At 47.4% G+C, this 14942-nt stretch overlaps 1 protein-coding gene across 1 annotated transcript; it reads left to right on the forward strand.

Moving 5' to 3' along the window:
• Positions 1-248: 248 nt before the first annotated feature.
• Positions 249-14295, forward strand: LOC143283293 (frizzled-9-like). Its single transcript, XM_076589477.1, has 3 exons — positions 249-1145; positions 6151-6322; positions 11586-14295. Exons 1-3 carry the CDS (start codon positions 553-555, stop codon positions 12741-12743), a joined length of 1923 nt encoding a protein of 640 aa, XP_076445592.1. The 5' UTR covers positions 249-552; the 3' UTR covers positions 12744-14295.
• Positions 14296-14942: the final 647 nt, after the last annotated feature.

Below are 14942 nucleotides of genomic sequence, written 5' to 3' on the forward strand. Positions count from 1 at the left end.
ATTTCAGAATTTCAGTGAATTAAGTATGCTTGCATGCAAATACTGCGAAAAAAAAAAAATCACGCGCGATTTTAGATGTATTTTCTGGAAGCTATTTACGTCGGGGTAACTTTTAAGATAGAGTTCTGTGCAAGACTCACGTCAGCTGCATTGAAAGTGGCCGAGCTCCGCGAGCTTCGTGTTGCTGTGAGAGAGAGAGAGAGAGAGAGAGCGTGCGGCGCGTGTACACACAACGCGGCCATGTGGGGTTGGGACGGCCGCCAACTCACACTAACAGGCGAGACGAAAGCGTGAGAGAAGCGCTGAGCAGTTGTGATAGCGCTGGTGGCGGATAGACGGAGACAGACAAAGCCGACGACGAGTGAGTGAGTGACTTGACGATGACAGGATCGTAAGGTCGGTGCAGACAGTGAGGTGAGGTGTGCGTGAATGGACACAGGGCTGGTTGGTTTGTGGTGTGTCCTGAGGAGTGTTTGTGGAGGAGCAACAGTGTGTGCAGTTGCCACGTTTCTGGAGCTACAGTTTCTGGAGTAAATAACCACCACCAACATCATGTCCCGGAAAGTCACTGCGGTGAGTTATCTCACCGTTATCGTCGTCGTCGTTGTTGGTGGTGGTGGTGGTGGGGGTAGTGGGGTGTTGGCACTCACGGCGGACGGCCGACTGCACCCTCCCCTGGGCCGGTGCGAGCCTGTGACGATCCCCATGTGCCTGGACATGCGCTACAACATGACGCAGATGCCCAACCTGGTGGGCCACGGCAACCAGAAGGACGCCGCCATCCAGGTGCACGAGTTCATCCCGCTCGTGCGCATCGGCTGCTCGCGCTTCCTCAAGTTCTTCCTGTGCTCGCTGTACGCGCCCATGTGCACAGAGCTGGTGGACGAGACGCTGATCATCACGGCCTGCCGGTCCATGTGTCTTGAGGTCAAGTCCAAGTGCGAGCCCATCCTCAAGCGCTTCAACCTGCCCTGGCCCAGCATGCTGGCCTGCGAGAAGCTGCCCGAGAAGAGCGACCCCAAGAGGAACCTGTGCATGGAGGCGCCCAGCGTGACGGACGAGCCCGAGTTCGATGCTGGGACGCTGGGCGGTGCCCTCGATGACAATGTGGAGTGGAGGAAGCTGTTTGCCGAGTTCAACGTCAGGTGAGGACAACGTGGTGTATTTTTTGTACCAGTGTATTTTCATCATCATTTTATTTTTTTTTTTAATTTTCGGGTGGGGGTGGTGGGGGCGGGGGGGGTCACAATAGATTTCCCAGTGTGAAATTCGTCAGTGCTGCTCTCCCCTGTGAGAGCGCGTCGCCACAACGCAGCGCCATTTATTTTGTTGGTGTTTAGTAGTGTTGCGGTTCTCCTGCGTTATGAGTGGAGTTATGACTTGTATAGATTGTGGCCAGTTCATATGTAATTAAAATCAAGTTTTAGGAAACATACCCAGTCCCAGGGACTTTATTCCAGAGATGAACTGTAAAAATGTTCTTAAACAAAATAAGCCTCAGTCTCAAATCATATCCACGTGTATACGCTTGCGCGCGCGCGCGCACACACACACACACACACACACACACACACACACACACACACACACTGAGAGACACACACACACAGCGGAGCACACACATCTGCCAAATCTCCTTCCCACATATTCTACACGCACACATACAAGCGCGCGCGCGCGCGCGCGAGCACACACACACACACACACACACACACACACACACACACACACTCCGTACACAATCACACTCATCTGTCCTCAAGAGAGAGTGTTCAACAGATTACGCAAAGGGGGAAACGCCGCACTCTCTGTCTGTCTGTCTGTCTCTTCTTTCTCTCTCTCTCTGTCTCTGTCTCTCTCTCTCTCTCTCTCTCACACACACACACACACACACACACACACACACGGTAGAGAGAGAGAGAGAGAGAGAGAAGTTCAGACCTATCTTGTGTCCGCATTTTTCCGCAGAGCACGTGTGACCATTTTTCATGACATTTATGAGGAGCACAAAGCACCGCATCAAAGGGCTCCACCAAACGTGTTCCCTGCAAGACTGGCGAGGGGTCCATGCACGCATGATTAATGTCATTGGCGTATTTTATCTGCTGTCAGTCTTGGGGCCTGTGGCGGCAGCTGTCATATTTTGCCCACACAGAAAGCTAGAGGGTTTGTTGTGTGTGTGTGTGTGTTATAGCAGTGAGGTCGTGGTGTACTTTATCTGATATTTTCATCAAGCAAGCATCAGTCCTTCCCAGTAGACAAATTCAACTTCTGTTGCATACTTTACATGTATTATTAAAAACATGTTAAAGCATTTAACTTACTTTAAACTGAATTGTGTGGGGGGAAAAAAACAAAGTATATCGCCATCTGCTGGTCCAAGCAAATAAGCAGCAAGAAATCAAGCCGTTGCACAGCTACATATCCACCTTCTGTCCGGCAGTGTTCGACACATTTTCAGAACTGATAATGGTGAACCTGTGTGATCGTCTGGGCTCAGTTTAAATGTTCAGAATAAAACTCTATAGAGTTTTCTATAAGTGGTACAGAGATATCACGAGAGACATATTCGAATGGAAAGGCAGAAATGCTGCCTTTGGGCTCGTCAGACACTCAAAAGACAAAAAAAAAGCAATGCATTCGTTTTATAAGATGCACCAAATAAAAAAAAAAAAAAATAAAAAAAAAATCCCGATCCTATGACATATACAAGAACACAAACATAACCTTGTTTTAATGTCTAAATATACGGTATAACTAAACCCATGTAGTTAGAACACTTTCACTGTAAGGAAATTTTATTTGTAAATCAGTGCAAAAAAAACTTATATTTGTATCAGGAATACACTCGTTATATGTAAACTTTCCGCAACAAAGCACATTAATGTAGGTTTCTTAATATCTAATATATTTATATATAAAAATAAAATCTATGGAACGAAATTTGTCCTTGTATAAACAGACAAGTGTCCTCGTATAAACAGTCCACAATGACAGACACGTGTTCATCGACAATGGGTCAACTACTGGACGATCAGTGAACTCTCTAAGACCCTGGTAATTACATAGTCTGATAGCCCAGGGCTCTTCTCGATTGCACGGTGTTCTAAGCTGTAATCCCTTTCTTCATCCACACTACGTTCCCCCAATCCTCCCACCAGACCATATTGTGTGTGTGTGTTGTGTGTCTCCTTGCTCTGCCGGGTTCTCTGTGACGTGCGTTGGTCAAGCTGGGGTTGGTGAGGGGCTGGGTGGGTTCGTTTTATATGAAGACTGTACGTGTGTGGGGTGTGGTGTGTGGATGTATTATGTATGTATATGTATATATATATATATATATATATATATATATATATATATGTATGTATGTATGTATATTTCTATTCTTTATTTATATGTTCTCTCTCTCTCTCTCTCTCTCTCTCTCTCTCTCTATATATATATATATATATATATATATATGTGTGTGTGTGTGTATGTGTGTGTGTGTTTGTGTGTGTGTGTGTGTAGACCTTACGTGCCTGCTTGCGTGCAAATAGTAATACAGGTATGTATGCATGCGCGCGATTACGCTTGCAAGTCAGACTGCGATTATAATGCAGAGCGTGAATGGGTAAGTTTACGTGCGTGCGACTGATGTGTGTGTGAGTGTGTGTGTGTGAGAGAGAGAGAGAGAGAGCGAGACTGGATTTCGCACACAGGTGCGTGCATATGTGGAGCCAGGCGGATACCAGCGTGTGCATGCGTGCGTGCGTTTGTTTGTGCAGTGAAGTGTAGTGCAACAAGCGCCGCGTCCACGGCGCACGATTGTGCTTTGTGGAACTGGATCCCACGCGCCAGACAAACATGAAGGGGGGAAAAGAGAGAGAGAGAGAAAAAAAAGAAAAGCTCAGACCCCAGAAAGATTTAGATGTTATCGCTCATGGTGTAGTACGTACCGTAGACTTTTGAGATTAAAGACTGCTGAGCGAAGTTGAGTCGCCTTCTCCTGACCCTGCTATTGAAAGAAGACCGCCTCCCACCCCTCTTCCCCTCCAACGCCTCACGCCCTATCCACCTTTCCACGCCCACTCCTCTCCTCTCTGCCCCCTCACCCTTCCCCCTGTCCCCCATTCCCTCGACCCTCTCCCCTCCCCTCTCCCGAAACACGCACACAGACCACAACTGCATGGGAGGTTCGGATTGCCATTGGAAAACTTCCTTGTCGATGTCCTACGCCCAGCCTTTGTCTGTGTGTAGTCTGAGATAGGATGGAATCAGAAGAAGCTCACTGCCGTCTGTATACTATAGTACAACTGAAAACAGAAAGAAAGAAGATGCGGAAATAGACAACAAAAAAAGAGGAAACGGATAAGAAAGAACAAAGGGAGTATGCCAAGAGATAGGAATAAGGGTAAATAGAGGAAAGAGAATAAGCCTAAGGACTTAGAGAAAGAAGGCAAACAAAAAGAGAGAGAAAAAAAAACTTAAAGAGAGAGAGAAGGGGAAAATGAGAAAAAAGTAAAAGAATCGGTAGAGAAAGGAGGATGAGAGGGAATTACAAATACCAAACAACCACAACCATCACCACCAACAACAACGATGTGAATAGCTTGCATTCTTTCTTTCGAGTGTCTCTCTTTGTGCTCTCCGTATGCTTTGCATGTTGTATTGTCTACCTTATTTCTTTCTCCAGAAATGATATTCACGCATCCGATCCGACCACACACACACACACACACACACACACACACACACACACACACACATATATATATATATATATATATATATATATATATACACAGTATGATTATATGTACATACATACACACTCTCTCACTTGCACTCACAAATACTTAGTCACACACACACACACACACACACACACACACACACACACACAGAGAGAGAGAGAGAGAGAGAGAAGACACCCCTAAAACAAACATTTACTCACAACGAAGAATACGAAAGGCTTCACGTCAATAAACTCGGCTGCTTTTCATTTCATAATCATCTTTGAAGGGTGAAGTGACTGTGGAGAAGACAGGAAAAGACCAGTGAAACAGAAGAACAAAAGAAGACTATGTATTCAAGTCTTTCAAACTAAAGTCAGATGTTGAGGAAATAGGTGAGCACTCTTTGAGAGGGAAAGAGCGGAGGGGGTGGGAGAAGCTGACGATTGCATCATTTCATGATAGCATTAAAAAAAAAATATAAAAAAAAAGAAGAAGAAAAGACGGAAAGGTATTTAGTTTGCCAACGTGCATAGTTTAGATACACATGTTTTATCAGGGAAAAAATCCTTAAGTACTAATACTGTTATTTAACAATTACTTTTATTCAGCTCAAAATAACTTTTGAAATAATCGGGTTCTTCAGCTCAAAATAACTTTATGAAATAATTGGATTTCCTGCTCTTAACTTTCTTCCCCGTCCATCCAAACTTGCATTGAGCTCACCATTCACGGTTGTTGTTGGTTTTTTTCCCTTATGTCCACCCGTATGTTGTCCATCTGTTTGCTGAGAGCCATCCATTTATCATCCAACTATTCATTCTTCAGTCATTGACTCTTCCACGGGGTACCTTGATCCTGAAGTCAAACCGACAATGATTACCTGCTCGTTCATAGTCTCCTTGTTTGACCACACATTATACTGTGTTACTGGCCTTCACTTTTGATCAGACCGTCTGTTCATGTGTAGATACTACATTTAAAGTTTATCACACCCTTCTGTCCTGTTCGTGAAATAATAATTATCGCTTTGTTTTATTTTTCGAATATCTGTAAGTTATACCGTACCATTGATGCTGTATGCCGGGGTGTTTTTCTCGTTGATTTGCCATTGCTATTGTCTTTCATGTCCTCAAAAAGGGGTTTAAAGTATCGAACATTTTCAAAATGATCGGTCAGTAAACTTACTGATCTTTCGATTGACTGATTGCTTGGTCGAGCGATTGATTGCTTGGTTGGTTGTTATTTGCGAAATCGATTGATAGACAGATTGATTAACTGATTGGTCGATGTCTGCGATAGGCAAGTTTGCGACTGAAGGCAAGTTTGCGACTGATCGATTTGTGGAAGTATAAAAAATATCGATTGATAAACCGACTGGCTTGTCAGGGAAATGGATTGATTTGTAATCTGAGTGATGGCTTGGTGTCTGCAGAAATCGTTCCCCGGTGGAGTTTGAGGAGAAGAAGATGTCGGTGCCCAAGGAGGAGGGGAGACACTGCCCCCCGCGTTTCGTGCACGTGGACAAGCTGGAGGGCAACGACACCTGTGCCCCCAGGTGTGACGTGGACGTCTTCTTCCGCCAGGAGGACAAACACTTCGCCAAGGTAAGTGTAGAGAGATACTGGGTGGTGGTGGTAGTGGTAAAGGGGGAGTGGGGGTGGGTGGTGGTGGAGGGTGGGGCAACCATTTTAACAAAGTACGACGATGTTAATAATGTACTTTCTAACATTTTTTTTCTCTCTCTCAGTGTCTTGTCTGTCTGTCTGTCTCTCTCTCTTTCTCTCTCTGTCTCTCGCTCTGTGTGTGTGTCTCTGTCTCTCTCTCTCCCTGTCTGTCTGTCTGTCTCTCCTCTCTCTCTCCTCTCTCTCTCTCTTAATGCACACACACACATACATACGCACTAACACATTATGCATATGTGCACACAGACTCCTTGTGTGCGATGTATGTGTGCGTTTATTATAGTGTAATTTATTTTCTATGACTTTGTTCATGTATCATAACGACCACATCTGTTCATTACATACTATTAAGTAAAATCCATGGAAACTGAAAAAGTCTGCTTGGTTTTTTTATTTTTTTTTATTTAATGCTCACCGCTATATCTCAATTTCATGCACACATACAGACACGTACACAAACACACACGTGCGCGCGCACAAACACTTACCTTTCAAGATCACGTATATGTGAAAATTTAAATGGCAGACTGTAAGCTGAATTTATGCTAGAATTTAGCAATACTAGAAAAGAATGATTGGTTGAACGCCATATACATGGCAGTATTCATATAGTTTATCCATCCCAAATATTTGGCAGCTCACACGCCGTGTTCTGGACCAGATGCGGATACGTTCAGAGCACGAGCAAATTTTTATTTCATTATCTATTACCTTGGCGGGTTGTATTTCATAATTTTAGAGAACGTTCACGGCTATGTCGGTAGCTGTCTCAACAACACGTATACGCCTCCCCTCCGTCCCCCTCCCCTTCTCCCTCTCAACACACACACACACACACACACACACACACACACACACACACACGCGGATCATAACTGGTTCACTAGGCGTTCACATGTGCACAGGTCTCAGTTTATGAGACATGGTGTTTTTTTTCTTGTGTTTTTAACACTGTTCTACATAGGATCTATACAGATATAAACGAGAAAGACAATTTAAAACAATTCATGAAAAAAACCCACCAAAACAACACTGCGTTTGTTCTGTTGAAACAATGAGACTGTTCCATCATGGAATTCTCTCTCCCACCCTCCCCATCTTCCACGCCCCTCTCTCTCTCTCTCCCTCTCTCTCTCATTCACAATATCTGCCTATTTGAGTCTTTCATCCTCTCTCCACGCTTCCTCCCCCCCTCTCTCTCTTTCCTTCTTGTTTACCCCATCTTTTCAGACCGTACCTCCCTTCCCCTCTAGTGTACAAGAAAGGGAATTGTTGCTGGTTAATTTTTCGCGAGTTCAGAAGACGAAAACAACACCGACTTCGCTTGTATAAAAGAAAAATAAAATAAAAAAAGAAGTCCAAATCATGTTCTGGCTTTTCGCGTGTAAGGAAAAAAAACCCAGTCCGGCGTAGCAAATTGGCCTTGGTAACTTCAGGAAAATAACAGAAAAGCTGCGGCGTGTTAGTTAATATGCGCACAGAGGTTATTTTCTGCTGTTTTGCTTGCTTCTGGGGCAGACGGTGCGGGAATGATTAAAGAGATAACCTTTTGTGTGTGGTTGTTTTTTTTTTATGCGGTGTATCTGCTTGCTTATTATGTGTGCGCGCGCACGGTTGTGTGAGCTTGTGCATGTGTGTGTGAAGATAGGAAGGTGGAGAGAGAGAGAGAGAGGGGGAGAGAGAGAGAAAAAAATTCCGCACTTCTTCATGACGTATTAGCAGGTACATTTGACTGCACTGAAAAAAGAACGTAAGAAGTAAAGTTAAGGCTGCGTCGTCAAACGTTTTGCAAAACATTGGCAGTCAGTGTGTAAACTGCTGACAGCTTCAGACACGGGCTTGCAAAACGAGTTGAGAACTCAGACGCCTGAAGCCAGGGCCATATAAATGAGACAAGGGCTTTCCTTAATATCCAGGTCAGCATGTGCTCTATCACGCCCGAAAGGGAAAGGTTCAAAATCGAGAGCAACCGACTGATTGATTTATTGATTGATGTTCTGAACGGTAGAGTCGCATTTTTTGCATTTCCATGAGCCCCTGAGATGACGTTTGGCGTTTAACTGGGATACAGAAAAGCATTTTTACATGATTCAGTTCATTTCTAGTTTTGTTCAGTTACATTCCATTGTGGTTGTACAACATGTGTCTGTCTGTACCCGTGTGTGATGATCCCTGTACAATGTACCTGTCTGTACCCAAGTGTGATGATCCCTGTACAATGTACCTGTCTGTACCCAGGTGTGGTGATCCCTGTACAACATGTACCTGTCTGTACCCAGGTGTGGTGATCCATGCACAATGTACCTGTCTGTACACAGGTGTGGTGATCCATGTACAATGTACCTGTCTTAACCAGGTGTGGTGATCCCTGTACAAAGTACCTGTCTGTACCCAGGTGTGGTCACCCCTGCATGGTGTACCTGTCTGTACCCAGTTGTTGTGATCCCTGTACAGTGTACCTGTCTGTACCCAGTTGTTGTGATCCCTGTACAATGTACCTGTCTGTACCCAGGTGTAGTGGTCCCTGTACAATGTACCTGTCTGTACCCAGGTGTGGTGATCCCTGTACATGTACCTGTCTGTACTCAGGTGTGGTGATCCCTGTACAATGTACCTGTCTGTACCCAGGTGTGGTGATCCATGTACAATATACCTGTCTTAACCAGGTGTGGTGATCCCTGTACAAAGTACCTGTCTGTACCCAGGTGTGGTCACCCCTGCACGGTGTACCTGTCTGTACCCAGTTGTTGTGATCCCTGTACAGTGTACCTGTCTGTACCCAGGTGTGGTGATCCCTGTACATGTACCTGTCTGTACTCAGGTGTGGTGATCCCTGTACAATGTACCTGTCTGTACCCCGGTGTGGTGATCCCTGTAAAATGTACCTGTCTGTACCCAGATGTGGTGATCCATGCACAATGTACCTGTCTGTACCCAGATGTGGTGATCCCTGTACAATGTACCTGTCTGTACACAGGTGTGGTGATCCATGTACAACATGTACCTGTCTGTAACCAGGCGTGGTCCATGTACAGTATACCTGTCTGTACTCAGATGTGGTGATCTATGTACAATGTACCTGTCTGTACCCAGGTGTGGTGATCCCTGTACAATATGTACTGTCTGTAACCAGGTGTGGTGATCCATGTACAATGTCTGTACCCAGGTGTGGTGATCCCTGTACAATGTACCTGTCTGTACCCAGGTGTGGTGATCCATGTACCTGTCTGTACCCAGATGTGGTGATCCATTTACAATGTACCTGTCTGTACCCAGGTGTAGTGGTCCCTGTACAATGTACCTGTCTGTACCCAGGTGTGGTGATCCATGTACCTGTCTGTACCCAGATGTGGTGATCCATTTACAATGTACCTGTCTGTACCCAGGTGTAGTGATCCATGTACCTGTCTGTACCCAGATGTGGTGATCCCTGTACAATGTACCTGTCTGTACCCAGATGTGGTGATCCCTGTACAATGTACCTGTCTGTACCCAGATGTGGTGATCCCTGTACAATGTACCTGTCTGTACCCAGATGTGGTGATCCTTGTACAATGTACCTGTCTGTACCCAGGTGTGGTGATCCCTGTGCATGTACCTGTCTGTACCCAGGTGTGTGTTGGACCATGTGCAGTGTACCTGTCTGTAGTCAGGTGTGGTGATCCTTGTACAACATGTACCTGTTTGTAGTCAGGTGTGGTGATCCCAGTACAACATGTACCTGTTTGTAATCAGGTGTGATGATCCCTGTACAATGTACCTGTCTGTACCCAGGTGTGGTGATCCCTGTACAACATGTACCTGTCTGTACCCAGGTGTGGTGATCCCTGTACATGTACCTGTCTGTACCCAGGTGTGTGTTGGACCATGTGCAGTGTACCTGTCTGTACCCAGGTGTGGTGATCCCTGTACAACATGTACCTGTCTGTACACAGGTGTGGTGATCCATGCACAATGTACCTGTCTGTACACAGGTGTGGTGATCCATGCACAATGTACCTGTCTGTACACAGGTGTGGTGATCCATGTACAACATGTACCTGTCTGTACCCAGGTGTGGTCCATGTACAGTATACCTGTCTGTACTCAGATGTGGTGATCCATGTACAATGTACCTGTCTGTACCCAGGTGTGGTGATCCCTGTACAATGTACCTGTCTGTACCCAGGTGTGGTGATCCATGTACAATGTCTGTACCCAGGTGTGGTGATCCCTGTACAATGTACCTGTCTGTACCCAGGTGTGGTGATCCATGTACCTGTCTGTACCCAGATGTGGTGATCCATTTACAATGTACCTGTCTGTACCCAGGTGTAGTGATCCATGTACCTGTCTGTACCCAGATGTGGTGATCCCTGTACAATGTACCTGTCTGTACCCAGGTGTAGTGGCCCCTGTACAATGTACCTGTCTGTACCTAGATGTGGTGATCCCTGTACAATGTACCTGTCTGTACCCAGGTGTGGTGATCCCTGTACATGTACCTGTCTGTACCCAGGTGTGTGTTGGACCATGTGCAGTGTACCTGTCTGTACTCAGGTGTGGTGATCCCTGTACAACATGTACCTGTCTGTAGTCAGGTGTGGTGATCCCTGTACAATGTACCTGTCTGTACCCCGGTGTGGTGATCCCTGTACGACATGTACCTGTCTGTACCCAGGTGTTGTGGTCCATGTACAATGTCTGTACCCAGGTGTGGTGATCCCTGTACAACATGCACCTGTCTGTACCCAGGTGTTGTGGTCCATGTACAATGTCTGTACTCAGGTGTGGTGATCCCTGTACAACATGTACCTGTCTGTAGTCAGGTGTGGTGATCCCTGTACAATGTACCTGTCTGTACACAGGTGTGGTGATCCCTGTACAATGTACCTGTCTGTACCCAGGTGTGGTGATCCCTGTACAATGTACCTGTTGGTACCCAGGTGTGGTGGCCCATGTGCAGTGTACCTGTCTGTACCAAGGTGTGGTGATCCCTGTACAATGTCTGTATCCAGGTGTGGTGATCCATGTACAACATGTACCTGTCTGTACCCAGGTGTGGTGATCCCTGTACGACATGTACCTGTCTGTACCCAGGTGTTGTGGTCCATGTACAATGTCTGTACCCAGGTGTGGTGATCCCTGTATAATGTCTGTACCCAGGTGTGGTGATCCCTGTACAATGTACTTGTCTGTCACACAGGTGTGGATGGTGGTGTGGGCGTCGCTGTGCTGCCTTTCCACCTGCCTGACTGTGCTGACCTTCCTGATGGACACGTCCCGCTTCAAGTACCCGGAGCGGCCCGTCATCTTCCTGGCCTTCTGCTACGCCGTCTACTCCCTGGCCTTCCTGCTGCGCGCCGCCACGGGGCCCCAGGCCATCTCCTGCGACAGGACCCGGGAGGGCCGGCAGTTCCTCATCCAGGAGGGGCTGGAGTCCACCTGGTGCATCATCGTTTTCCTCCTCCTCTACTTCTTCGGCATGGCCTCCTCCATCTGGTGGGTCATCCTCACCCTGACCTGGTTCCTGGCGGCGGGCAGGAAGTGGGGGCAGGAGGCCATAGAGGCGCTGAGTTCTTACTTCCACCTGGCGGCCTGGGCCATCCCCGCCATCAGCACCATCGTCATCCTCACCATGCGCCGCGTGGACGGCGACGAGCTGACGGGCACGTGCTACGTGGGCCACCAGGACGTGGCGGCGCTCACCGGGTTCGTGCTGGTGCCGCTGCTGGTCTACCTGGCGCTTGGCACGCTCTTCACCCTGGCCGGCTTCGCGGCGCTGTTCAGCATCCGGTCCAACCTGAAGCAGGAGGGCGGAGGGGGCCGGGGCCCCAACATCCGCAAGCTGGAGAAGCTGATGGCTAAGATCGGCGTCTTCTCCGTGCTCTACACCGTGCCCGCCACGTGCGTCATCGGCTGCTGCTTCTACGAGCGGGTCAACTTCCACACGTGGCAGTCGGAGGCGCGGAGGACGCCGTGCGCGTCGGAGCGGGAGTGCCCCTTGGAGCGCTCCATCCCCACCGTGGAAGTCTTCCTGCTCAAGATCTTCATGTCGCTCTTCGTGGGCCTGGCTAGCGGCATGTGGGTCTGGTCCGCCAAGACCTGGGCGTCCTGGAAACGCTTCTTCTGCCTCGCCTTCTGCAGGGGGAGGAGGAGGAGCAGGGGTGGGGAGGGCAAGTCCTCCGCCACCACGTGTGCCGCCGCTGTGGGTGGTGGGGTCCCGGGGAGTGCGGGTGGTGGGGGTGGGGGTGGTCACCGTTACGTGTGCTATCGGTCAGCACCGGTGGTGGTGGTGGCTGGGGTGAAGGGGGGACAGTACGGACATAAACACGGGCCCAAAATGGCCGGCTCCAGGGTGTAGCGTTGGAAACCTGGTTTCATCAGAAACTTGCAATAACAATGCCAGGTTGAAACATTCGCATGGATACAAACAGGATGGAGTGCTCCGTGCGCTCACATTGTGTGTGTGTGTGTGCGTGTGTGTGTGTGTGTGTGTGTGTGTGTTTTCTTGGACAACGTGCGCGAACAGGAGTCTGTGAAACTTGGTGTGGCTGTTTCGTTAGGACGTTTGTTGCTGGACGAATTAAGAAGTTGTTAATGTCAGGTAGACAAACACTTAAGTTCGTACCATAACGTGTGAGTGTGTGTGTGTGTTGTGTCTCTGTGTATGTGTGACTGGAGAGTACATTGTTTATGTTTGTACCCAAAAATGAATGAGTGTGTGGTGTGTATGTAGGGGAACATAGATGTTGACATAGATGATTGTGCGATTTTTCCCCCAAAAGCAGATGGGGTGTAGCGTATATGGATAAGTCCACAAACGTTGACACCTTGACACCCAAACTAAAACTGCTGGTCGTGCATTCGAAGTTAAGGCGGCTAGGGAGTCACATTCCAGAAAGCATAGAAACTCATCCTTATGCAGCCTTGTGTTAAAATAATTACGTGCTCTTTGTGTACGCGATGGCATGTGCATACATACATGTGTGTGGGTGCGCGCGCGCAAACGAAGCGCTTAGTCAAATATTCATTAACAGGAGGCTCAGTTTTCAAGGAGACCCGGCCTTGCACATTCTAACAAAAATAAGAGTATTTCTTTAATATAATAAAAGAATGATTAAATTGCTGGAAAAAAAACCAAAACAAAAAAAACTGACACACACACAAACAAGCGGCGCGGACCCCTGACACACAGAAACCGACATTAGCAAACAAAACACGCTTGGGGATTCCCAGGAAGCTTTAAATCAAAATAAACAATCTTTCCACCACCACCAACACTAACACCACCACCCTCACCCCCCTTTTATGCAACCGCCACACAGGTGTTCGTCTCAGACGTTTAGCTTGTTCATCTTCCCTGGGACTGTTTTAATTATCCCTTCATAAGCATACGTGGCGTGTGTGTGTGTGTGTGTGTGTGTGTGTGCAGCATATATGGAAAACACTGTCACGATTTTGCACACAGAGAGACAGAGAGAGAGAGGAATGGGTAACGGGGGAGACAGGGGTGAGAGATTGCGTGTGTAGGGCTTAGCAGGCGTCGTGGGTGTCGCGTGTTCAGAGGGCCGATCTTGTCTTTGATGTCCTTGTCAGCGTGAAACGGGACGGAGAAACCTTTAAAAGAACTAATGTTTCGGGTGTCTTGTTTATTTATAAAAAAAAACTAAAACAAAACAAAACAAAACAAAAAAAAACAAGCAAGTGAGTCAAAAAAAGAAAACGGAGGAAAAGCGTGCGTGTGTCAACGGGATAGCGTGTCAGGTCATTTGTGTCGGAAGGGGTGGGGAGTATGTATGTGTGTGTGGGGGTGTGTGTGTTTGAGAGAGAGAGAGAGAGATTGCGTTTGTTTGCGTGTGTGTTGTGCGGGTTTGTTTTTTTTTCTTCTTCTTTTGTGTGTGTGTATGGGGAGGGGGGGGGCGCGAGGGGAGGCGGGGGGAGGGCGGGGACGGGGGGGTGAGCTTCATTTCTTCCGGGCGGAGGGGTGTTGTCAGAAGACGAAGCTGTGAGACCTCTTTGTGATCTGGCTGTCTTTTCTGTATCTGTCCGTCCGTTTTCATTATTCCAGTAACCCCTCCCCCTCTCCCTGTCACCCCACCCCCACCCTCTCTCTCTCTACCCTCTCGCACTTCTCCTTCCACAATCTCTCTCTCTCTCTCTCTTTAATAAACACATATACATGCACGCATACGTTCGTACACACACACACACACACACACACACACACACACACACACACACACACACACACTGTTCCCCATAATGCAAGCTGCATCACGTCTGGACTGTTCCTCACTCAACCGAAGCCTTTGTTTGCCCCGAACAATAAAAATCTCGAATGCATACATTATGACCGATCTTCTTCTCTCCCTCCCTCACACGTACATACCCCAACTCGCTAGCCACACACCCCCACCCTCCCAACCCTTGACCACCACTGCCCCTCCTCCTCCCCCTTAAGGACTTTTTTTTTTTTTTTTTTTTTTTTTACAGTTGCATAAAATATTGGGGTGACAGATGGGCTACCCTTTTCCATAAGGTTTACGTTTTCGTGGTGAAT

Source organism: Babylonia areolata, chromosome 6, assembly GCF_041734735.1.
Source record: "Babylonia areolata isolate BAREFJ2019XMU chromosome 6, ASM4173473v1, whole genome shotgun sequence".
NCBI classification, from domain to species: Eukaryota; Metazoa; Mollusca; class Gastropoda; order Neogastropoda; family Buccinidae; genus Babylonia; species Babylonia areolata.

Coding starts and splice junctions, on each gene's coding strand:
- LOC143283293 (XM_076589477.1), top strand. CDS start 553: ATGTCCCGGAAAGTCACTGCGGTGAGTTATCTCACCGTTATCGTCGTC. Junction 1,146..6,150: donor TTTGCCGAGTTCAACGTCAG/GTGAGGACAACG, acceptor TGGTGTCTGCAG/AAATCGTTCCCCGGTGGAGT. Junction 6,323..11,585: donor AGGACAAACACTTCGCCAAG/GTAAGTGTAGAG, acceptor TCTGTCACACAG/GTGTGGATGGTGGTGTGGGC.